The following is a 24,078-nucleotide window of genomic DNA, read 5'->3' on the forward strand; positions in this document are numbered from 1 at the left end:
GGTGACATTCATTTATAAAAAATTCTGTGAGTTCCTTTGCGAATTTATAATCCACATAGGTATTGGACGTATCCTGCAGTGTCTTGTGTAGTAGAGCACAGCAAACCTACACCTGAACTCATCAGCGCATGTATCTTCAGATCCATTCTTTGTTGAATTTGAGAGTTCGCAGACCGGTTTACGTGCGTTTTTGAGCAAACGCACTTGCGCTCAGACTGCGTGCCTTGATGAATAAAGTCCATTGTCTTATATCCTCCAGAGTCCCCTTGACTCTTCACATCTCTCTTTCTGTTAACAGCATTACCCCTTCATTTGTCCTCCAAACCTGCTATCTGGGAGTTATCCTTGAATCCTCCTCTCTTTCACTTCCCACATTCAATATGTATACATAGTGGAAAGAGAGGCCTCACAAGTAAGAGTCAGTTGTACTAAATCTCAATCTTAATAGTATGTGTCCCATTGGGATTTCACTTGTAAAGACTGCACAAGCGTGTGATGGCTTTTGACGATCATTAAACGTGATGCTTATCTGCTGAGGTATGGGGGGGGGGGGCTGCTCTACATATGTCATGAAGATGATTATTTCAAGCACTTGAGTAAAAGCATACAAATTCATGGTGTAAACAATGACTAGCAGGTCACCCAGATACTATTAGGTCCAGTTTTAGTTAGAAGTGGTATACCCAAAATAAGACTCGGGTAATCACCCCATATAGAATTTCAGAAGACTGTAGTTTATAATTATTGCATAGTTACTAGAGGACAGAATGTTCTGAAAAAAAGGACACATAGTTCAATGAAAATTGATTATTTGGCATGATTTATTTAATTTATTGCACATTTTGTTTTAAAACATTACAAACTAAATATAAACTACTTTTCCATATGATTTTAGACACTTCTGTTTTCTAGCTATCCCAAAACATTTAAGGGCATATGTGGGATTTCTTTGCCTGAAAAGTGATCCCTGCATTACCATAATTTATCCTGATCATATCACCAAATTCATACAACATGGAATAATTACAGTATAGCAAGAAGCAAGAAAATGAAACATTTTCAGAAAAAAGGTAATCATGAATTAAGCATCATTATATATGATTAAAACAAACTGATTTTATATTCTGGCTATACTACTAAATAACCACATCAAAAATTCATAAAACGTTAATTGCAGAATTTAAACTGTTTATAGACAAACCTTGTGGTAAATGACAATTGTTAGTTTTACAATGTATGACTGGGATACGTTTGAGGAGGGGAGATCTATCAGTGACATAGAGCATCTGATTGTCAAAACCAGTGATTGGCATCTACCGCAACGTAAGTCTTCAACCCCTTTATGATCTGATAATTCACCAAACATCTAATATTTGTATTGTCTTCTGTATTATGTATTATTAGTCTAAAATGACAATTTATCAATAATTCTGTTAGCATTTCAGTTCTACACTATTTACTGATTTATTATATGATACATTTTAATACAAATATTATATGAAGGTTTTACTCAGCATTCTATAAATTGAGTTTTATTTTTACAATGATTCACTGTAAATTCATTGTTTGACATTTTACATATGTATCTCCAAAATGACTTCCTGCTTACTTATATTTTTCCACTGTGAAGGGATTGTTCCCAGACCTGCAAATTTTAAATTATAATGTGTTTCAATTTCAGACTGGAAGTGGCAGGTCACCCATTTCCAGTAGGATAATGAGGAGTTGTCTGGCGTAATTGACCAGTTACTGTAAGGAGGTCCTGCTTGTCTGTAGGTTTTGTAGGGAGTGCTTTCAGTACTATCATGCCTAGCATAAAATGAGGAATCACTGGATACAGAAGTAGAGCATATGTTTGTTGCCAAGTAATCTGTGTCTTTATAGTGCCAACCATTAAGACCATTAGGGCGATGGAACTGAACACTATGATCGCCATCATGATCAGAAATAGTATTTGTACAAACTGCAGCACAAAATGGGCACCTCTGCCAGCACCCTTTAAAATGATCACATATCATCCCAAGAATATTATTCTTTAGATCGGACAGATCACACCTGGAAATTTCGTATTTTAGGTCTTTCACCACAATTTCCAAAGCCTGTGTCATTGCCTCTTTTAGAAAATCTATATCGGTTATGTTCTGATATTTCACACTTTTGAGGTCCGCACATGTCAGGTTCATCTCACTACCGAGCTCTGAGCAGAAAGTATCTATCCATGAGCTGACATCACCTTGTTTGTCTGTGACCATTACAGTGGATGTATCTATAGCCTTTATTATAATGTTTCTGAAGTGATCCACATTCTTGTGTAGAATATCTGACGTATTTTTCTCGTCATTAAAATGCTGTTCAATACATTCCTCAATAAAGACTCGTACTGCTGATTTAGGATCTGTGATATAATTTATATAATCCTGAAAGATTTCATTCTCTGCCAGTGACTTAAGCAGACAGAACTCTAGTTTTGATCTGTTCCCATTCAAAGCAGGATGGTTACTTTTCATGTCTCCAGCTAATTGAATTGCAGACTTCTCATTCACTGCTTGCTGGATGGAGTCTTTTAATGTGTTACACAAAAAGTCAGCCAGTGATGCGATTTGTTTTGTTCCTTCACAAGAGATTTTAAAACTCTGCCAGAATTGTGCTCTTTTACTTTTTAGATAGGCAATAGGATCATTGGCTTTTCTAAAAGCTTCAGAAATCTGGAGAAATCTGCGGGCAGCTTTATGGCACAAGAACAGAGACACATACAGTGTGTATTCACGTATGAATTTAAACTTACTATCTAACATAACGCTTACTTCTGTTTCTAGCATTTGCAGAATTTCATAAAAGTAAATACACTGATAATCCATTTTCTCCTTCTGCTTTTGATCAATATATTCATCCATTCGCTTGTTTAGAACCTGGGTTTCGACTCCCATTTTTATCTGGAAATTATTTGAAAACTTTGCACGGATAAAGAAAAGTTTTGATTTAGTTGAAATATACTTAGAGAACACCTGAGGTAAGTTTTCCCATTTATAAGAATCACGGATTGTACTGACTAGATTGGGTTCTTTTTTGAAGCGTTCTAGAAAAACATTTTCTAAATCCTGGTAGATTTGTGGTGGTTCAGGAGTTCGTATCGCCTCAGTTGCCCCAGTAATTAAGGTATTCCACATTTTATTGAATATTTCCAGTAAGTCTTTATCATTTAATTTTTTTCCTTCCAAGTCTAGGGCCATTTTTCTGCTTTTTACAAACATTTGTTCCTCATATTTCTCTTTCAATTTATTTATTTCTGTATTGTCCTTTTTTAATCTAATTAGTTCCTCTGCCTTTTTCCTTATCTCTTCTATAAGGTAATCTTTAACGGTAGCAAGTCTGTTTTCTGTATTCACTCTCCATTGCACTAGTAACTCCCCGTCCTTTTCATCATTAAAAAATACCTTTAAGTCCTCGAGGACTGTTTTGTATTTTTCCTCATACTCCTTGTTTAGAAACATTACATTTACCGACATTATTTCATCCTTGTGAATTTGGTTATTGATTTTGTTTTGTAGTGTCAGCATGTGTTCCCTTAATGTCCATGCCCATTGACTGTATTTCACTTCCAGTTTGTTGTATGCTGCAATCTCAAGAGAATTCTTAAAGCTGAAAACAAAATTCTCATTAAGCAATGCATTCCACAGGTCATTAACACGTGTTTTGAACATTGAAATACTTAAAATATTTTGTTGTGCTTCCTGTTTTGCTGAGTTGAGTATGACCCGTCTTAGTGTTTGCACATTTTGGCTGTAACTTGGGTTCGGTGGAGCCATGGGTGGGTCCCCTTCCCAGAGGTGGGAAAAGTAGTGAATATGAGTGTTTACATCAAATTTGATGACATCATTAAAATAGGTTACATCACATTGCTCTTGCTGCGCAGCACACAATGTCATTTCATCCAGTTTCTCCTGAAGTTGTCTTCGTCCCTGCATATTTTTTTCTTTGGCTGTGATTTCTCCAACATTTTGATGAACAAATAGACAGCTGGGCTGTAGATTGACTTTTTTCATTCTCAGAAATGCTTGGACAGCAATCTGTAGGATATCTTGCATTTCAGAAGGATTTTCCCCAAAAATGTTGATTACCGTAAGGTTACCTAGGCCAATTACAAATGTAGCCAATTCATTATCATGATTAAGTACATTTTTATTTGACAACTCTACAGCTCTTAGTCCCTCAGTATCTACAACAAGAATATAGTCAAAGTTCATTTCATGTCTAAGTTCTTCATCTACCTCAATAAGCTGCATAAATGCTCCTCGAGTACATCTTCCAGCACTCACTGCAAACTGCAGGCCAAACATAGCATTGAGCAACGTGGATTTACCTGTACTTTGTATACCCAGTACAGAGAGGACATAAAGCTTCTTATCTCCTAGTATTTTTATCAGTTCATCCAGAATAGATCTAATCCACCTCAGTGGTACATGTGCAGCATCACCATCCATCAGCTCAACCGGATGCCCTGAAATCATGAGATTTGCAACAATTTTTGGAAATCTGAAAAAACTTTTATCCTGTTTGGGGGAAGTTTCTGATGCTTCATAGATTTGTCCCAGTTCTCTTAGAATGTGCTCAAGCCCAAATGTTGACATATTGATCTTAATTGATAATTTTTCTAAATCTTTGTCCATTTTTTCTATAATCTCTTTATTTTTACCTGTTTGCTTTTCCTTCTTTACTTTGGACCACACATTGTGGTACTCCTGGTTCAGCACTGAAAGAGTATTTGAAGACAAGTCATCCAAATACATTTTAAACCACTGGAGAAAATACATTTTTGACCATTGATCATTTGATTGTAGAATCTGTAGAAAAGATCCCATGAAGTCATTGAGAGGAAATGCTCTTTCTAGTTGTCTATTTCTTATTGTTTGTTTTTGAGACTCAATGTCACTTCGTTGTTGCTCAATACTCAGGTTGTTTTTACTCTTGAGTCGAGTCAGTTCTTTGTCTTTCATGCACCACCTGTGCCAGAGATCACCTTGTAAAGGAAGAAATTCAGTCTTTCTGGCTGATACATTCTTTCCTTTTAACAGGGAGAGTAGGATCTCAGCTTGTTCTCTCCCTTGCTTGCACTGTTCTCTGTCTTCATCAACAATAAATCCATGAGATCTGGCAAGACTACCACATTTGTTAAGGGAAAGCCTTCGTTTTGAAATAAGTAATAATGATTGGATCGCTGTTGTAATTTCTTGCAACAATTCTGCTTCATTTCTGTTTTTTATACCTATTTTTTTTTTTTCAAATCTAAGTGTTGGTTGACTACGTTCTTTGTCTGCAAGTAGACATATTAATGGTATGGGGGATTTCAATAATTGTTGTAGCACTACTTTCCCTTTCATATCCTTTACATCTGAGTCAGTGAACATTACTACAATGACAGATGAAATTTGTTGTAAGAATTGTACTTGATGATCATGTTCTCTGGCATCACCATGAAGATTAGTGAATGCGATACAGTCATCAAACGTGTCATCCTCCTTCCCACCTGGACAATACCAGGCAATCTCTGTAACTCCATTCATCAGCACATAGTTCTTGGTGCTTCCTTTGCAGTGACGGTGGTAGAATATATCATGTCTTTGTTTACTCATCAACCAATTGATTAACTGGGATTTAGAGGAAGTAGATGGCCCAAAACGAATGAAGGATATAATTGGATTTTCTGCTTCCTTAATAAATTTGTCATTAGATTTATCATTCTTGGTGCTATCTCCACTTTTAGTTTTCCACTTCTTTTTAACTTCTTGAAAAGACCAAAGTGGGAACTCAACATAATTTGTACCAGGATTAGTTACCAAAAGTGGTACAGCAAACTGGCAAAATGAAAGTTTTGTGTAAATATATTGTCTCATAAAGTCATTAGCACAATGAAAAATTACCATCTGGACATCCATAGGGTGGATAGATTGTTCACTATTTGTGGTCTGATTTTGAAAATCATCATTAGATTCACCAAGGAATTCTTCTAAGAAATCTTCAGATATGTCCATTTCATCATCTTCATTGATTGTCCTTGTGTTCACCTGAATGGGGTTAGCATTGCATTTACACTGTACATATCGTGCACGATAGTCCAACATGAGCAATTTTTGCAAAAAATGCAAAGGAACATGTTTTTCTTCTAAAATCTGAATTTCAAATATAGAAGATCTACAGATCTTATGAAAGTCAGCAGTATTCATTTTTTGTGGATAATACTTTTCCAGATCCAGTCTCTGCAGCAATTGTACAAAATATGTGTCCATGTTTCTGCAGTCCATTTCTTTATCATTTTTTATAATTGGTACTTTTTCTTGGCATATATTATTAAACTCCTCAGCATTTTCATCTGTTTTGAAAAGGTTTTTCATGTGTCCATAGCTAACTTGTCTCAGCCCATCTTCCATTTTACTCCAATCACAATATTCTGAATGTTGTTCAATAATATCATTGACATTTGGTAAAATACAATCTCCCAGGTGCTTTTTCATAAAACTCAAACGTTCTTTTTTTTGTTCCAAAGAGATTGCTTTATATTCACCTACAGATGTTAAACCTGTGTACAGGACGAATGCTTGAGCCTGCTGAACACTCTGACTTCTGAGGTTTGTGTACTCCATATAGATTTCTTGAATCTGATTTTTCAGAAACTCAATATCTTTATATCCTAAAAGGATTCGGAAGTTATGATTTATCATACAATAACCGGAGTTGTTTGCAATGCAGAGTACCAATAATTCTGTGTCAGTTTGTTTCATCTCCCTAATAGATCTCAGGAAGGAATACAATGAGCGACTAATGTGCATTGTAGCTTTAACCTTTGCTTGGTGGTGTTCTTCTGTGGATGACTTCAAGGATACACTAACATGAAGAATGTCTTCCATCGATTTCTGTAAAACATCAATAAGTTCTTTATAATCAGACACAGAAATGTGATGAAGTTCATCCTTCTCAGAGGCATAAATCCATCTCATAATAAATGAAGCACTGGGGAAGTTATCAACTGAATAAATATGAGACTCAACTAGCTGTTGCAATGAAACTTTTATGAAACTTGTGTCTTGTTCAGAATCATCTTTGTATTTCTTAACAATGTTAACTAAAAAGTCTTGTAGACTTTTATCTGACAGACATAAAGTCACCCAGGCACTATAACTTCTTGTGGTTTCATAGAGTGTTTGTTTAAAATCAATCAGTGCTTTTAAATGTTCTCTGCAGTTGTCAATGTTCCAGAACTTCACATTTTCTAAGAACAGTTTTGTTTTTTCCAGAGGCGTTTCTAGATGTTCTCCAATCATTGTTTCTGAGCTGAGACCAGTCACTGATGTGTAGTATTTAATTAGGCAGGAACTAAGTTTAAAACTGTCTATGAACTCATCCTTGTGATTGTCTACAATGATTTTCCATATTGGTATCAGCTGAAATCCTCTATCTATGACACTCCAGGTTTTGTTACTGGTTGCAAGTCCAGATTTCCAGTGGGAGAGAGAATCAGCTCCTGATGGACCCCCCGTTTTGGTAACAGAAAACTGAATATCCTTCTGAAATGTCGATAGTTTAGACTTGTCCACAGAACCCTGTGTATTTGTTGTTGACAGGTCAATGTCACCTCCACTTCCAGCATAACTATCACCCATGTAGAAGTTTAGGGCTTCAGATGTCATATTTTTTGCTTGCTGCAGCTGACTGGTAGTAACTCCTTGCATGGAAGCTTTCCACCAGTATATTCCCCCAAAGTATATAGGGCCTAGGTTGGCATGTGAGCCAAACCTCTGGAAAAAATCAGCACACTTTGTTACTAGAATTTGTTCATTTGAATTTATGCCAATTAAGTTTTCAATGCCTTTTAACTCATTTATTGCAGCCTGTGAAAGTCTGAGCTGGTCCTTTGTAAAGTAACAGGAAGCTAATGGGATGTAGTTATATCTGGTTGTACAAACATCAGTGTGCTCACTTGATTGTTTGCTGACCTTGTCAGATTGTGAAGATTTGCTGTAATCAGTACTGCACTTTATACCTAATCCCATAAAACCAGCAGTAACTGAACTACTTAAACTTAACCCAATCTTTTCAACAATTCTTTTAAATCTCGATTCCTCTTCATGAGACGTAAATTCCTTTTGCTGATAAGCTGGACTTTGTTCTGGTCCAACAAGTTTGAAACCATTTGGAATACAGAGAAGTGGTTCACGTTTCTTAAACATGTCTTCTATGTTTTTTGTTTGGAAAATTCCCTCAAGTGCCAGCCCTCCAGAAGCACATTTAATGATCTCTTCATCGTTTAAATTCTCTCTTTTTAAATATGATTCATCTCTGAGCTTAATCAGATTTTCAAAGTGATCTACCAGATCCACTAATGATTTTTCAGGTGGTGCTGAGCATTCACTAGGTATCTCCAGGGCTTTCCACATTTCTTCTTCACTGTGTTTGACAAGTTCATCATGTCGACTTTTTCCTTCAGATCTCAATTCTTTTAACTGTGTTAGTATTTTAGAAGCTTGTTCATTTTTATTTTTCAGTAATTGACATTGCTTCTCTTGTACTTCAGCAATCTGTACACTGCTGTCTGGTATATTAAATAGTTTATGTAATGCTCTTTTTTCCCAGGGATAACGAATCTTCTCCTCTAGTACTGAGCAGTCTTCAGGAATTACATGTTGTAATGACTGAATATTTGTAATGCCCAGCTGTTCTTTAAGCACATAGAGCCAATGCTCAGAATCCAAACCTGTCTCTTTGAGTTTATTGACGAGCTCTTTAGCAGCAGAACTTTCATCTGGTTCTCCTGACATTTCTGTAGAAGAATCAAAAACAACTTGTTATCAAAATGAATTGAACCTCATAAATATGTACACTTTACCTGTGCATTAGAATGACCCTAATGTGTTCTCTGCGATTGTCACCAAATTGTTGTGCAACTTTATTTTATTTGTATATTACAATATTATTTGGATATTTGTTCCAAAATGGGAATAGACTAATATACATAGCAGGAAATGTAAAGTATGTGCAAATAATGGCTACTCTGCGAGTCTAAAAAAAACCTTTTCACAAGCAACTTATCAAGACCCCACATATTATTGTTATTATTATTATTATTATTATTATTATTATTATTAATAATAATAATAATAAGAAGAAAAATACAAACAAAATAGTGTAAGAGCAAATATAATGCCATTGTAAGAAAATGAATACATTTGTGAAAATACCTGAGTGCCTGTTCCTTTGCCACTAGATTACAGGACAATATGCAAAATGTAATGCTTATAGCATTACTCTTTTGTGGCCCCGCACCCCCAATCCAATTTGCGTTCCTTAAACTGTATGCATTTGACAAAAATTCACATTGCAGACATTGCGGTCAAAAGAACTCAAAGACCTTGGTGTGAATAATGGTATAACATTAACTGTTACAATTATCACATTTGTGTGTACATGTAAATAACATTTGAACTGAACAATATAGACACAGGTTTATCCAGCGAACCATATACTCGGTTCATAGAAAAATTACTACGCAGTAAATATTATCTTAGACAGCTATACCCCATAAAATGGTTTAATACATACTTGCCTACTGCTGGAAACATTTTTCCGGGAGAGGGGACGTGACTGGAGGGCGATAAGGGTCGGGGCGAGGCCAATCGCGTCATTTTGGCCCTGCCCCCCATGAAACCGTAATTCATGTCGCAGAGGGCAGGGCCAAAATGACGCGATTGGCCTTACCCCGCCCCCTCTCGCCCTCCAAAATGGCGTTATTCACCGAGAATTGCGTCAAATGACGTGATTCTCTGTGAATTCCGGGATGCGGGAGAAATGCCAGCTCTCGCGGGAGCCCGGGAGACTGACCTGAATTTCGCGAGTCTCCCGGACTTTCCGGAAGAGTTGGCAAGTATGGTTTAATATCTCTCGGTAACAGTGGTGCACATGATGAGTTGTCCTTACTTTTACATTAACTTAATGTTGCAGCCAATTATGGATAATTGTGGTGGTGGACTTAAATCCCATATACTTTAAAGTGATTTCTTGTTAGATGTGCTCCTAATATGGTGCAGTGTCTTTCTGTTTGACTTTTTGAGGGAGTGGTCTATTTGTGGATTAACCAAACGTTCACTTTAAGATCTGCAAGTTTTGCATCATTCAGTCCTTATGCAGCAAGAGTCATTTTTGACAGTTAAAGGTTAATTATCTGTCTGGGTGTTTTTCTTTCAGGAAGGGCAGTAGAGAAATCACTTAACCTCTGCAGACTGAACAGGTTACTTTCTCTGCAATCATCAGCCTGAGAGAATATGACAATTTTCCAGACACTTATGCCTTGTTAGCTTAAATGAGTCCCTGTTGTAGACTGGAAACAGGGCTGATTTTATACAGTCATTGTGTGCCTCTTTTTTTTACTACACATACAGGGGTTCTGCAGGTAGATGTAAAACAAAACTGATTCAACTTTTCTCTGGGAGTAATCCCTGCTTTACAAAGTCAGTGACTTTGTGGTACAATAAATCTCTCAGCAGAGAGATAAGCAATGCACAGAACTCTGCATCCAGTGTTTTGTTATAGACCTCATTATATGCTCTCATCTGGAGCTCCTTACATGGAACTCTCCCAGCAGGAAATCCCTTTTATCTCTCTCTGAGATTGTCAGCAAATACAAGAGAAGACTCCAGTTTCTTATCTCTCAATCTGCTATTTTGACCTATTTATGTTGATTATGAACTTCTGGACTTTTGCTATTTTTGATACTGTATCTCGGAAATTGTTGATTAATGAGTGATCACTCTTCTTTCTGTGATAAATATGTATATACTTGAGCATGTTACTTTTTACAAACTTCATTAAAATCTTTTACTTACTTCACATGAATGGGACCACGATCCTTCAATTGCGCCGGGGAATACCAAGTTATATAAGAATGCGGAGTATGCAAAAAGTGCACAGTCTGGGTCCCAACCCATAGATTGGTACAAAGCGGAACAGTCACCCAAATTCAGGACTGTCCCACCAGAATCAGAACAGTTGACAGCTATCCTGCTCTCTCCTACCTGTTCTTTCAGCTTTCACTTCCAGGTGTCTTAAGCTCAGTAGTTGCTTGTCTTGATCCTGGAATGTTGGGCTCCTGTTTGGGGAAAAAGGATAGGTACAAGAAATATGAAAAGACGAGCCATGAGTGAACACTCTAGCCCCCCCCCCCCAACCAGCCCAGATGTTAAATCAATAGCAAAACACGGACACACACTAATTATTGGATTATTATAACATTGCCAGGAATATCTCTGGGACAAGATAGAGAAATTCTATGGAAGAGAAAGAAAACAATGGAACTGTAAGAATGGTGAGCTCCGCAAGCAGACTTTATAAAAACATTAAAGACAATATTTAAAGTCCTAAATCTAAAATATGTTCATACGTTAATCGTTTGACTTTTATATTAGACCAATTCCAAGGGAAACAAATAGAGTCCCCTTTCTTAAGACTTAATGAAATTATAAGCAATAGTATTTTGGAGAAATGGAAAGTTGAACATAATGAAAGGAGAAATCCTAACGTGGCAATGTGATGGACTTTGTAGTGACATTTTTACACCTCCCATATTTCCACTCAGACCCGCAAATAATCAGACAAATAGACACATATGCACAAAGAGAAAGTCTCTGAATGTCTGCACTATCATAGAAACATAAATAATAAAAAGTGATAAGCAGTGTTTTGCTTTAATGTATAACTTAACACTATTTCTTGATTTTTTTTGTGCTGGACACTGCTGGAGTTACCGACTGCCCTTAATTTCCAAGGATTTTAAAGATTTGTCCATGGAAATTTATTGTCCCTGCAAATATCCCTTTTTTTAATTAATCCAGCGGTATGATCCCTCTTTTTCTATATACTGAGTGCATGGACACACACTAATACAATTCTCATACACACTGACTCACACCCCTTCTCTCATACACACATTTGTCATACACACTAACTCACACTCTGATACACACAAACTGACTCACATTCACTCTCATACACACTAATACATTTCTCATATCTATCTATCTATTTATATAGCGCCACTAATTCTCATAGACACTTGCATACACATGCTCTCTCTCACACACACAGTCATACACACAGACATATAAACTCCCATAAACTTACCTTTTCTTGCAGTGCTGCCTTCAGTTTCCTCAATGGCAGTATGGGTAGGGGGCATGTCTGTGCTCTGATTGGCTGAGTGTCAGCCAATCGGAGCTCAACAGAGACAGTGAGGATTCTGCATTACCGAGCAGCACAGGCTGCTCCAACAGTTCTTCCTCTGTGGGGGCCCAGGTGATCACATTCCGGCCCCAGGGCCAAATTAGGGGCCACATGGGCCTGGTGCTGAAAACTATCAAGGGCCTATTGTGAGAAGCACCATCCTATCAAAGAATGTCTGGCCAGCACCATGAAGGGCATAGTTAGAGCCTCCAACCATCTACATCTCCCTCCCATATTTCTCTTATATGAAGAGTGCACAACTAACTGGTTCACGCAGTATTTATGTAAAGTGAAGAGTGGGAAGTATGTCCCAAATGCTCCTCTTGCTGGGAAAAGCTCCTAGCTGAGCAGGATAGTCTGCTAAATCCTGCCCATATTATAGATAGTGTTGAGTACATGTGAGTGTTTCATAGTACATCAGCTGTGAAAATGCTATATCTCAGAATTGCTCACAGATTATTGGGGAATAGTCAGGGAATACTCCTATTATAGGGGCATCCAGAGTCCCTTTTTTCCAGGCTTCAACAACATCTTTAAAAGCAGTCATCAATCCAAATGAAAGCAAAACATACCTAGATGTATGTGTGGATTTTGTCTAAAATGGTTAAAGTACATTAAGTTTAGATTGCATAGTTTTTCTTCCTTTCTACAGTAAATTATTATTAGGAATTAGGTGTTGATAAAGCACTTTTACTTTTGTATATGGGATGATGAGTGAGTTTAAAAAAGTATACTCATGCAAATGGTCACCTGACTCAGTAGGAAATTCTTTAAGACCATTGTTCTAAAATTGTAAACCAGACTAGCTTGATTTTTTTGGTTTATCAGTATAACCCTAACAAAGCTGTCCCAGTGAAGAAGACCATGTTTAACTTCAGACAAAAGCAATGATTTTCAAATAAATTTAACAGACAATTTTTTACATATTCAGTAATGTCACTATAATAAATAGAGATGGGCGGGTCTGGTTCTCAGAGAACCGAACCCACCCGAACTTTGGGTATCCGAGTACCGAGCTGAGCAGCTCGGTACTCTCCCGCCCGTTCCGAATCCAAATCGAGGCCGAACGTCATCGTGACGTCGTCGGATCTCGGGGCTCGGTTCTCGCGATACTTCAACTTTATAAATATACGCCTCCACAGCAATCCATCGCCATTTGACAGAGGGAGAGAGCAGGGTGTAGTCATAGGCTGATTAGAGCAGGGACAGAGAATACAATATTGTTCTTGCAATTGCTCTAACCAAAATCGCTAGTAAAGAGAGGAGGATAGAGGTTTATTATTTTTTCTTAATATTTGGCACTCCCCAGCGCTTTTGGGGTGTCCCCCATAATTGTGCATAAATATTTCTGGTTGTCAAAAGTCATAACTGTCAGCAGTATCTACTAAATAATTTTTAGCACTCCCCAGCGCTTTTGGGGTGTCCCCCATAATTGTGCATAAATATTTCTGGCTGTCAAAAGTCATAACTGTCAGCAGTATCTACTAAATAATTTTTAGCACTCCTCAGTGCTTTTGGGGTGTTCTCCCTAATTGTGCATTAATATTTCTGGCTGTCAAAAGTCATATCTGTCAGCAATATTTACTAAATAATTTTTAGCACTCCTCAGTGCTTTTGGGGTGTCCTCCCTAATTGTGCATTAATATTTCTGGCTGTCAAAAGTCATATCTGTCAGCAGTATCTACTAAATAATTTTTAGCACTCCTCAGTGCTTTTGGGGTGTCCTCCCTAATTGTGCATTAATATTTCTGGCTGTCAAAAGTCATATCTGTCAGCAGTATCTACTAAATAATTTTTAGCACTCCTCAGTGCTTTTGGGGTGTCCTCCCTAATTGTGCATTAATATTTCTGGCTGTCAAAAGTCATATCTGTCAGCAGTATCTACTAAATAATTTTTAGCACTCCTCAGTGCTTTTGGGGTGTCCTCCCTAATTGTGCATTAATATTTCTGGCTGTCAAAAGTCATATCTGTCAGCAGTATCTACTAAATAATTTTTAGCACTCCTCAGTGCTTTTGGGGTGTCCTCCCTAATTGTGCATTAATATTTCTGGCTGTCAAAAGTCATATCTGTCAGCAGTATCTACTAAATAATTTTTAGTTTAGCACTCCTCATTGCTTTTGGGGTGTCCTCCCTAATTGTGCATTAATATTTCTGGCTGTCAAAAGTCATATCTGTCAGCAGTATCTACTAAATAATTTTTAGCACTCCTCAGTGCTTTTGGGGTGTCCTCCCTAATTGTGCATTAATATTTCTGGCTGTCAAAAGTCATAACTGTCAGCAGTATCTACTAAATAATTTTTAGCACTCCTCAGTGCTTTTGGGATGTCCTCCCTAATTGTGCATTAATATTTCTGGCTGTCAAAAGTCATATCTGTCATGCAAAGGATGGTGGAGGGCCTATCAGGGATTAAACTGTATTTTTCATGATTTTCACTAATAATGTTTGGGTGTAATATACACCCAAAGACGAGTGCTCAATTGCTAAGAGTCATTGATGGAGAGGAAGACAAGCAGGCTTGTCTGTAGAATTTGCAGGCAAATCTTACTGCGTTATATAGGTAACACCCAAAGAGAAGAGCTCCATTGCTCCATTGCTAATTGTAATTGCTGAAATAGAAATAATAGGGCTGACAGTCTTGGTCTAAATCTGCAGTTACATTTTATTGTACCATAGCTCACTGCGAAACTGGAGAGGTGGCAGGGTTTAGTGATAATCTTCCTCCAGCAATACTAATTCATCCCAATATCATAGAAGTCTGTGTAGTATGATGTAATTGCTGATAATGGCCTTCCAAAGAAAATGACTAGTTGATTATAGGGCAGAGCTGTCACGATTTTTGGGCAATTCTTTTACAGCACAGTAAATATCAAAATGTTGAGCGGACTCATCTGCATCACCACTGGGTGTCTTGGGAAAGCAATTTCTTTTACATCAAGCAGTTGCCAGAGAAAGTGAAGGAGAAGAAGTCCCAACAAGATGTTGATAAGTCTGGGATCCTTGCAAAGAAAATTAAGTATTTAATCTACAATTAAAATATAGTTAGCACATTTACTTTGTTTTATTGCACACTATAATTTTATGTAGCACCTTTTCAAAATCTATTATTAAGGCAATCACTTAACTCAAGCTAACCGTGTCTGCACTTTCTTCACAGGTAACTACTTCGCTGGACTAAAGTATATTCCCCTCAAATGCTAGTCTTGTTGCAGCTGCTGCATTCTCCTACATGCTGTTGCAGAAACCAGAAATTGACCCTAAATGTTTATGGACACAAACAGCATCTCCTGCATGTCATTTTTCAAAAGTTCTGTAACACCAAGTTGATAGTGTGTGCAAAACAGGAAATGTGATGGAATTCAACCCCGCTGTAATGCTGGACCAATATTGGGGTCGTAATCAGAAATGACATATACTCAGGAGACTCCAAGCAGGATTAGCCATCTTTCAATGACATCCCTTAGTTTTTGGAACAGTTTGTCAGCTGTATGCCTCTTAGTGAAGCTGCTGATACACAGAGTAGCCTACTTCTCAAAAATGTGATGTACCTGGGTACATGCTGCTGCTGTCCATGCTGGGGAAGGCGAATGACCAACCCAGTGGGCTTTCACAGTCATATAATCGTTTGTTTGCCCAGTTACGCTTGTACATATATCTGTGGTTAAGTGTACAGTGGGTAGAATACCATTTTGTCACCCAATAATGACATTTTTAGGAACTTTCCGGTACAGGAGAGAATTAGCTTTTCTAGTAAGATGGTATAGTGATGACATTTGCTAACAGGGACATAACACCTCAAATAAATGTCTTAAACCAACTGTATTAATAATGGACATTGGACGCAGATCTAACACTAGCATAGTACCCATGGCGTCTGTGATCCGCTTTGCGACTGGGTGACAGGATTCATTCTTGCTTCCTCTTGCAGAGGATTGTTTAACTGCCAATTGTTGGTTCAGGGGATATTGATTATAAAGGTGTTGGGGGGAAGATTGCAAGTACTGGGATGTAGATGAGAGAAGGGAGGTAGATTATGCTGGAATGCTTGTTGTCATTTTTTTTAACCGAAGTTTCTGATTTTCCCAACAGTTTTCCAAGAAGTCGCTGAAAAATGACGAAACATGGATGAGGATCCCAGATGGTTAAGGTCCCTACCTCTACTGAGTGTGGCTTTAAAAAAGCTACAAATGGATAGACAACTCTTGCCAAGATTTGTGTAAAAATAATTCCACACTTAAGAGGTGGATTTTTGGTCTTATGCCCAGGCATGACAATGACCTTTTTGTTATCACTGGCAAGAACTGCAGCAATTTTTCTTTTCAAGTGTATGAAAATCATATTGTGACATAGGAGGTGTTCAAAATTGAATAAAAAATGACTGGAAATTAGTGTTACTGAGGTTAATAATAATGTAGCTGCAAAATAATACCTAAATTATGTTATTTTAGCACCAATAAATGTAATTTTTTTAACAAATTGCAAAACAAAACCAAACCAAACCAAAACCAAAACACGCAAGGGCGGTTTTGCAAAACCAAAACCAAAACCAAAACACGACGGTAATCCAGATCCAAAACCGAATCCAAAACCAAAACACGGGGGTCAGTGACCATCTCTAATAATAAACAGTGCAGGGCCCAGTGGACGCAAGTGAATACTACAGCACTCCCTCACAGTACTAATGTGTGAATGGGGGGGGGGGAACGGGCAGCATGTGGTGGCAAGTTGAAGTGGGAAAAAAACACTAGTTGTTCTCTGACTAAAATCAGCTAATAAAATAAAGTTTTCACTTACGTGAAGATTAATGGTTGGTCTTTGCTTTTTTGTGTGCCTCAAGCTGATTGTCACTGTCCTGTATGCTGTGGAGAGAGGGTAAGATTAGAGAGGATGAGGAGGAGTGAAGGTGGCATGGAGGAGGAGAAGGTGAGCAAGATGTTAAGTATAAGCACAGCAGGTGAATGCTCAGGATATTGAGGAAGGTGCGAGATAAAATACAGCAAGGGAGAGGGGATGGAAAAGAGAGAGAGAGAGAGAACAAGAGAGGTTAGGTAACAAAATGAAAGGGTGAAGAACAAGGCTGTTGCTGGACTGTATTATTCTCGCCTACTTGTTATTGCTGCTTCCACAACCTCCTGCAGATTTCTAGTCTGGATCCTGGAATATTGGAGCCTTTATTGAAAATGTATAGGTATATGACATATGGAAAGCCCTGCATTAAAGAGAACACAGTATATAACATATAAATACATCCAACCTTCAAAAGGTCCACACATTAAATTTAAAAATGTTAAAAAATGGCTTGAAAACAAACTCGCCCACATTACACAACCTAAAGCCCATGGACACGCCGGTCACTTGATACTCAAAGAGAGCCCCACATACCCACCAAACAGACAGACTGCAATACAAATTCAGTAAGCAGCCAGGATCGTCAGAGCTTTTCCTATATATGTGTTTTGACAGTATAGTAGTGTAGCTGAAATCACCAAGGTACCATATGTATCTTAAACCAAATTAACTTTCATGATATATACTTGTTTCATGGCAATATCCACCTGATTTATGGTCAGTTTATGGTACATTTAGTTTATTGCATATCAGTTTCTGTTGTTATACCAGAAAATTGGATATATATTTATACAACCATTCGCTAACTCATGAGCATGCACATAGAGCATTATACACGCCAGGGACAGGCATTGGTTTATATGGCACTATAGCAATTTTGAAAGCGTATTTATTTTAGAGATGGGCGGGTCCGGTTCTCCGAGAACCGAACCCACCCGAACTTTGGGTATCCGAGTACCGAGCTGAGCAGCTCGGTACTCTCCCGCCCGTTCCGAATCCAAATCGAGGCCAAACGTCATCGTGACGTCGTTGGATCTCGGGGCTCGGTTCTCGCGATACTTCAACTTTATAAATACACGCCTCCACAGCAATCCATCGCCATTTGACAGAGGGAGAGAGCAGGGTGTAGTCATAGGCTGATTAGAGCAGGGACAGAGAATACAATATTGTTCTTGCAATTGCTCTAACCAAAATCGCTAGTAAAGAGAGGAGGATAGAGGTTTATTATTTTTTCTTAATATTTGGCACTCCCCAGCGCTTTTGGGGTGTCCCCCATAATTGTGCATAAATATTTCTGGTTGTCAAAAGTCATAACTGTCAGCAGTATCTACTAAATAATTTTTAGCACTCCTCAGTGCTTTTGGGGTGTCCTCCCTAATTGTGCATTAATATTTCTGCCTGTCAAAAGTCATATCTGTCAGCAGTATATACTAAATAATTTTTAGCACTCCTCAGTGCTTTTGGGGTGTCCTCCCTAATTGTGCATTAATATTTCTGCCTGTCAAAAGTCATATCTGTCAGCAGTATATACTAAATAATTTTTAGCACTCCTCAGTGCTTTTGGGGTGTCCTCCCTAATTGTGCATTAATATTTCTGGCTGTCAAAAGTCATATCTGTCAGCAGTATCTACTAAATAATTTGTACCACTCCTCAGTGCTTTTGGGGTGTCCTCCCTAATTGTGCATTAATATTTCTGGCTGTCAAAAGTCATATCTGTCAGCAGTATCTACTAAATAATTTTTAGCACTCCTCAGTGCTTTTGGGGTGTCCTCCCTAATTGTGCATTAATATTTCTGGCTGTCAAAAGTCATATCTGTCAGCAGTATCTACTAAATAATTTTTAGCACTCCTCAGTGCTTTTGGGGTGTCCTCCCTAATTGTGCATTAATATTTCTGGCTGTCAAAAGTCATATCTGTCAGCAGTATCTACTAAATAATTTTTAGCACTCCTCAGTGCTTTTGGGGTGTCCTCCCTAATTGTGCATTAATATTTCTGGCTGTCAAAAGTCATATCTGTCAGCAGTATCTACTAAATAATTTTTAGCACTCCTCAGTGCTTTTGGGGTGTCCTCCCTAATTGTGCATTAATATTTCTGGCTGTCAAAAGTCATATCTGTCAGCAGTATCTACTAAATAATTTTTAGCACTCCTCAGTGCTTTTGGGGTGTCCTCCCTAATTGTGCATTAATATTTCTGGCTGTCAAAAGTCATATCTGTCAGCAGTATCTACTAAATAATTTTTAGCACTCCTCAGTGCTTTTGGGGTGTCCTCCCTAATTGTGCACTAATATTTCTGGCTGTCAAAAGTCATATCTGTCAGCAGTATCTACTAAATAATTTTTAGCACTCCTCAGTGCTTTTGGGGTGTCCTCCCTAATTGTGCATTAATATTTCTGGCTGTCAAAAGTCATATCTGTCAGCAGTATCTACTAAATAATTTTTAGCACTCCTCAGTGCTTTTGGGGTGTCCTCCCTAATTGTGCATTAATATTTCTGGCTGTCAAAAGTCATATCTGTCAGCAGTATCTACTAAATAATTTTTAGCACTCCTCAGTGCTTTTGGGGTGTCCTCCCTAATTGTGCATTAATATTTCTGGCTGTCAAAAGTCATATCTGTCAGCAGTATCTACTAAATAATTTTTAGCACTCCTCAGTGCTTTTGGGGTGTCCTCCCTAATTGTGCATTAATATTTCTGGCTGTCAAAAGTCATATCTGTCAGCAGTATCTACTAAATAATTTTTAGCACTCCTCAGTGCTTTTGGGGTGTCCTCCCTAATTGTGCATTAATATTTCTGGCTGTCAAAAGTCATATCTGTCAGCAGTATCTACTAAATAATTTTTAGCACTCCTCAGTGCTTTTGGGGTGTCCTCCCTAATTGTGCACTAATATTTCTGGCTGTCAAAAGTCATATCTGTCAGCAGTATCTACTAAATAATTTTTAGCACTCCTCAGTGCTTTTGGGGTGTCCTCCCTAATTGTGCATAAATATTTCTGGCTGTCAAAAGTCATATCTGTCAGCAGTATCTACCAAATAATTTTTAGCACTCCTCAGTGCTTTTGGGGTGTCCCCCATAATTATGCATAAATATTTCTGGCTACCAAATAATTTTTAGCACTCCTCGGTGCTTTTGGGGTGTCCCCCATAATTGTGCATAAATATTTCTGGCTGTCAAAAGTCATATCTGTCAGCAGTATCTACCAAATAATTTTTAGCACTCCCCAGTTCTTTGCGCTCAGAATGGATTCAAAGCAGTCCAGATATGATCAGAATGAGCAACCAGGTTCTGTCACCAGTCCTGATGTTAGTGTTCCCAGTACGTCATCTGGCCAAGGCGATGTCAAACAACAGAGTGTTTCCAAATTAGTGCAAAAAACAAAAACTCTAATTTTTTTTACTGTATTGAAGCGAAAAAGAAGTGTAACTGAGCAAAAGTTAAGTAACGATAAAAAAAAAATTGCAAGCATGCCATTCTACACACGTAGTAGCAAAGAGAGAATGAGGCCTTCACCTTTGGCTATTAGGGGCAGATCCCAAAAAGTTACCCAGCCTACAATTGGTGCACAACTACTGTTGCGCGTCAAAGCCGAGCTGCAAGATAACAGTAAGGCATTAGAGGATAATGTTTGCTCTGAATCAGAAATGACACCAATCCCTGTGGAGAGTCCATTCAACAGTGGGATGTCTAATCGTGACCATTTTGTTAGTGTACCCATAAAGAAGGGCCTTTTCAGCAGTTCTGCTGATGTGTGCCTGAACAGCCCGAGTGTAGCCGGTGATACACCAAGTGAGGATGGCACTTTGTCTTTAGAAGAGGATGTGGGGGAGATTTGGGTATCCGACGATGAGGATGCAGTTGATTGTGTAAGTCCTGCAGCAGTGTGGCACCAGTGGGAGCAGTTCTGGCATGTGAGGTTCTGGCACCAATATGCACTTTCCAAACACAAACAGGGATGACGCAGGTGGCAGACCACAACAGTTTGACATCTGGGCTGGTTTGAAGGATTTGTCAAAAAAATGTGTGACCTTGACCATAATTCCAACCAATCCTACTATTAACATGCAAAGGATGGTAGAGGGCCTATCAGGGATTAAACTGTATTTTTCATAATTTTCACTAATAATGTTTGGGTGTAATATACACCCAAAGACGAGTGCTCAATTGCTAAGAGTCATTGATGGAGAGGAAGACAAGCAGGCTTGTCTGTAGAATTTGCAGGCAAATTGTGCTGCGTTATATAGGTAACACCCAAAGAGAAGAGCTTCATTGCTCTATTGCTAATTGTAATTGCTGAAATAGAAATAATAGGGCTGACAGTCTTGGTCTAAATCTGCAGTTACATTTTATTGTACCATAGCTCACTGCGAAACTGGAGAGGTGGCAGGGTTTAGTGATAATCTTCCTCCAACAATACTAATTCATCCCAATATCATAGAAGTCTGTGTAGTAAGATGTAATTGCTGATAATGGCCTTCCAAAGGGAATGACTAGTTGATTTTATGGCAGAGCTGTCACGATTTTTGGGCAATTCTTTTACAGCACAGCAAATATCAAAATGTTTAGCGGACTCATCTGCATCACCACTGGGTGTCTTGGGAAAGCAATTTCTTTTACAACAAGCAGTTGCCAGAGAAACTGAAGGAGAAGTCGTCCCAACAAGATGTTGATAAGTCTGGGATCCTTGCAAAGAAAATTAAGTATTTAATCTACAATTAAAATATAGTTAGCACATTTACTTTGTTTTATTGCACACTATAATTTTATGTAGCACCTTTTCAAAATCTATTATTAAGGCAATCACTTGACTCAAGCTAACCGTGTCTGCACTTTCTTCACAGGTAACTACTTCGCTGGACTAAAGTATATTCCCCCCAAATGCTAGTCTTGTTGCAGCTGCTGCATTCTCCTACATGCTGTTGCAGAAACCAGAAATTGACCCTAAATGTTTATGGACACAAACAGCATCTCCTGCATGTCATTTTTCAAAAGTTCTGTAACACCAAGTTGATAGTGTGTGCAAAACAGGAAATGTGATAAAATTCAACCCCGCTGTAATGCTGGACCAATATTGGGGTCGTAATCAGAAATGACATATCCTCAGGAGACTCCAAGCAGGATTAGCCATCTTTCAATGACATCCCTTAGTTTTTGGAACAGTTTGTCAGCTGTATGCCTCTTAGTGAAGCTGCTGATACACAGAGTAGCCTACTTCTCAAAAATGTGATGTACTGGGGTACATGCTGCTGCTGTCCATGCTGATGAAGGCGAATGACCAACCCAGTGAGCTTTCACAGTCATATAATCTTTTGTTTGCCCAGTTACGCTTGTACACATCTGTGGTTAAGTGTACAGTGGGTAGAATACCATTTTGTCACCCAATAATGACATTTTTAGGAACTTTCCGGTACAGGAGAGAATTAGCTTTTCTAGTAAAATGGTATAGTGATGACATTTGCTAACAGGGACATAACACCTCAAATAAATGTCTTAAACCAACTGTATTAATAGTGGACATTGGACGCAGATCTAACACTAGCATAGTACCCAGGGCGTCTGTGATCCGCTTTGCGACTGGGTGACAGGTTTCATTCTTGCTTCCTCTTGCAGAGGATTGTTTAACTGCCAATTGTTGGGGGGGAAGACTGCAGGTGCTGGGATGTAGATGAGAGAAGGGAGGTAGATTATGCTGGAATGCTTGTTGTTATTTTTTTTTTAACCGAAGTTTCTGATTTTCCCAACAGTTTTACAAGAATTTGCTGAAAAATGACGAAACATGGATGAGGATCCCAGATGGTTAAGGTCCCTACCTCTACTGAGTGTGGCTTTAAAAATGCTACAAATGGATAGACAACTCTTGCCAGGATTCGTGTAAAAATAATTCCACACTAAAGAGGTGGATTTTTGGTCTTATGCCCAGGCATGACAATGGCCTTTTTGTTATCACTGGCAAGAACTGCAACAATTTTTCTTTTCAAGTGTATGAAAATCATATTGTGACATAGGAGGTGTTCAAAATTGAATAAAAAATAACTGGAAATTAGTGTTACTGAGGTTAATAATAATGTAGCTACAAAATAATATCTCAATTATGTTATTTTAGCACCAATAAATGTAATTTTTATAACAAATTGCAAAACAAAACCAAACAAAACCAAAACCAAAACCAAAACACGCTATGGCGGTTTTGCAAAACCAAACCCAAAACCAAAACACGATGGTAATCCAGATCCAAAACCGAATCCAAAACCAAAACACGGGGGTCAGTGACCATCTCTAATTTATTTCTAGTTTGAATATTAGAGTGCATGATAGACTGAAAAAAGTGAACATAATAGCTTTCATGATGGTGGGCTAAACTGCTTTTCTTTAATAAACAGGCTTACTTTCATCAGCTTTGGTCTATTTGCAGTATCTGCAACAGTTGTATAAATTAATCATCAACCAAGTTCTCAGTTCTAAGACAATTTTAGTGATATCTTTAATTAAGTAAATAACCCACTATCAATCATTTTACAAGTGTTTAGTTTAATATAGAAGTTAATTTTAAATGTATGTCTTGCATGAACAATACAATACACATCAGCATTAGCAATAAATATTGGCATTAATAAAATAAGTGTACTTTGCAATATAGTTTGCTATATTAAAAAAGTGGTACTGTGGCTGCAGGAATGATCGTCCTCTCTATATGTGGGTTTAAGTTAAGTATTTGATGGTAAGTCACTGTGCTATTCCTCAGTCTTGGATGCGCTGTCCCTTCTTTACTACATATTATGTAAACTGAGATATGACAGGCAAGTACTGGGGATGATTACAGGTGTAGACCAGAAATACTGTTTAATATTTGAAGAAAAATTGCACTGCTATTGATAGCATCGCATAAAACCTTGCACAAATTCCTTTTTTAGTATACCAAGGGACAGTTGTGGTCATTATACTGTTGTGCACAGGGGAATGATGTTAC

General features: G+C 38.0%; 1 protein-coding gene across 7 annotated transcripts in view; it reads right to left on the minus strand.

Moving 5' to 3' along the window:
• Positions 1-803: 803 nt before the first annotated feature.
• The window catches only part of LOC142099649 (interferon-induced very large GTPase 1-like), a 59,148-nt gene continuing 35,873 nt past the window's right edge, over positions 804-24,078 (minus strand). For 2 of the 7 annotated variants that reach the window (XM_075183317.1, XM_075183319.1), the window contains exons 3-6: positions 17,372-17,473; positions 17,059-17,123; positions 11,061-11,134; positions 804-8,812 (exon numbers count right to left, since the gene is read on the minus strand). In XM_075183317.1, coding sequence (XP_075039418.1) covers positions 1,575-8,810 — 7,236 coding nt within the window. In that variant the 5' untranslated portion in view covers positions 8,811-8,812; positions 11,061-11,134; positions 17,059-17,123; positions 17,372-17,473 and the 3' untranslated portion in view covers positions 804-1,574. The remainder of the gene's footprint in view (positions 8,813-11,060; positions 11,135-17,058; positions 17,124-17,371; positions 17,474-24,078) is intronic. The other 5 variants (XM_075183321.1, XM_075183323.1, XM_075183322.1 and 2 more) reach the window with 3 other exon arrangements.

This window comes from Mixophyes fleayi, chromosome 8, assembly GCF_038048845.1.
Source record: "Mixophyes fleayi isolate aMixFle1 chromosome 8, aMixFle1.hap1, whole genome shotgun sequence".
NCBI classification, from domain to species: domain Eukaryota; kingdom Metazoa; phylum Chordata; class Amphibia; order Anura; family Limnodynastidae; genus Mixophyes; species Mixophyes fleayi.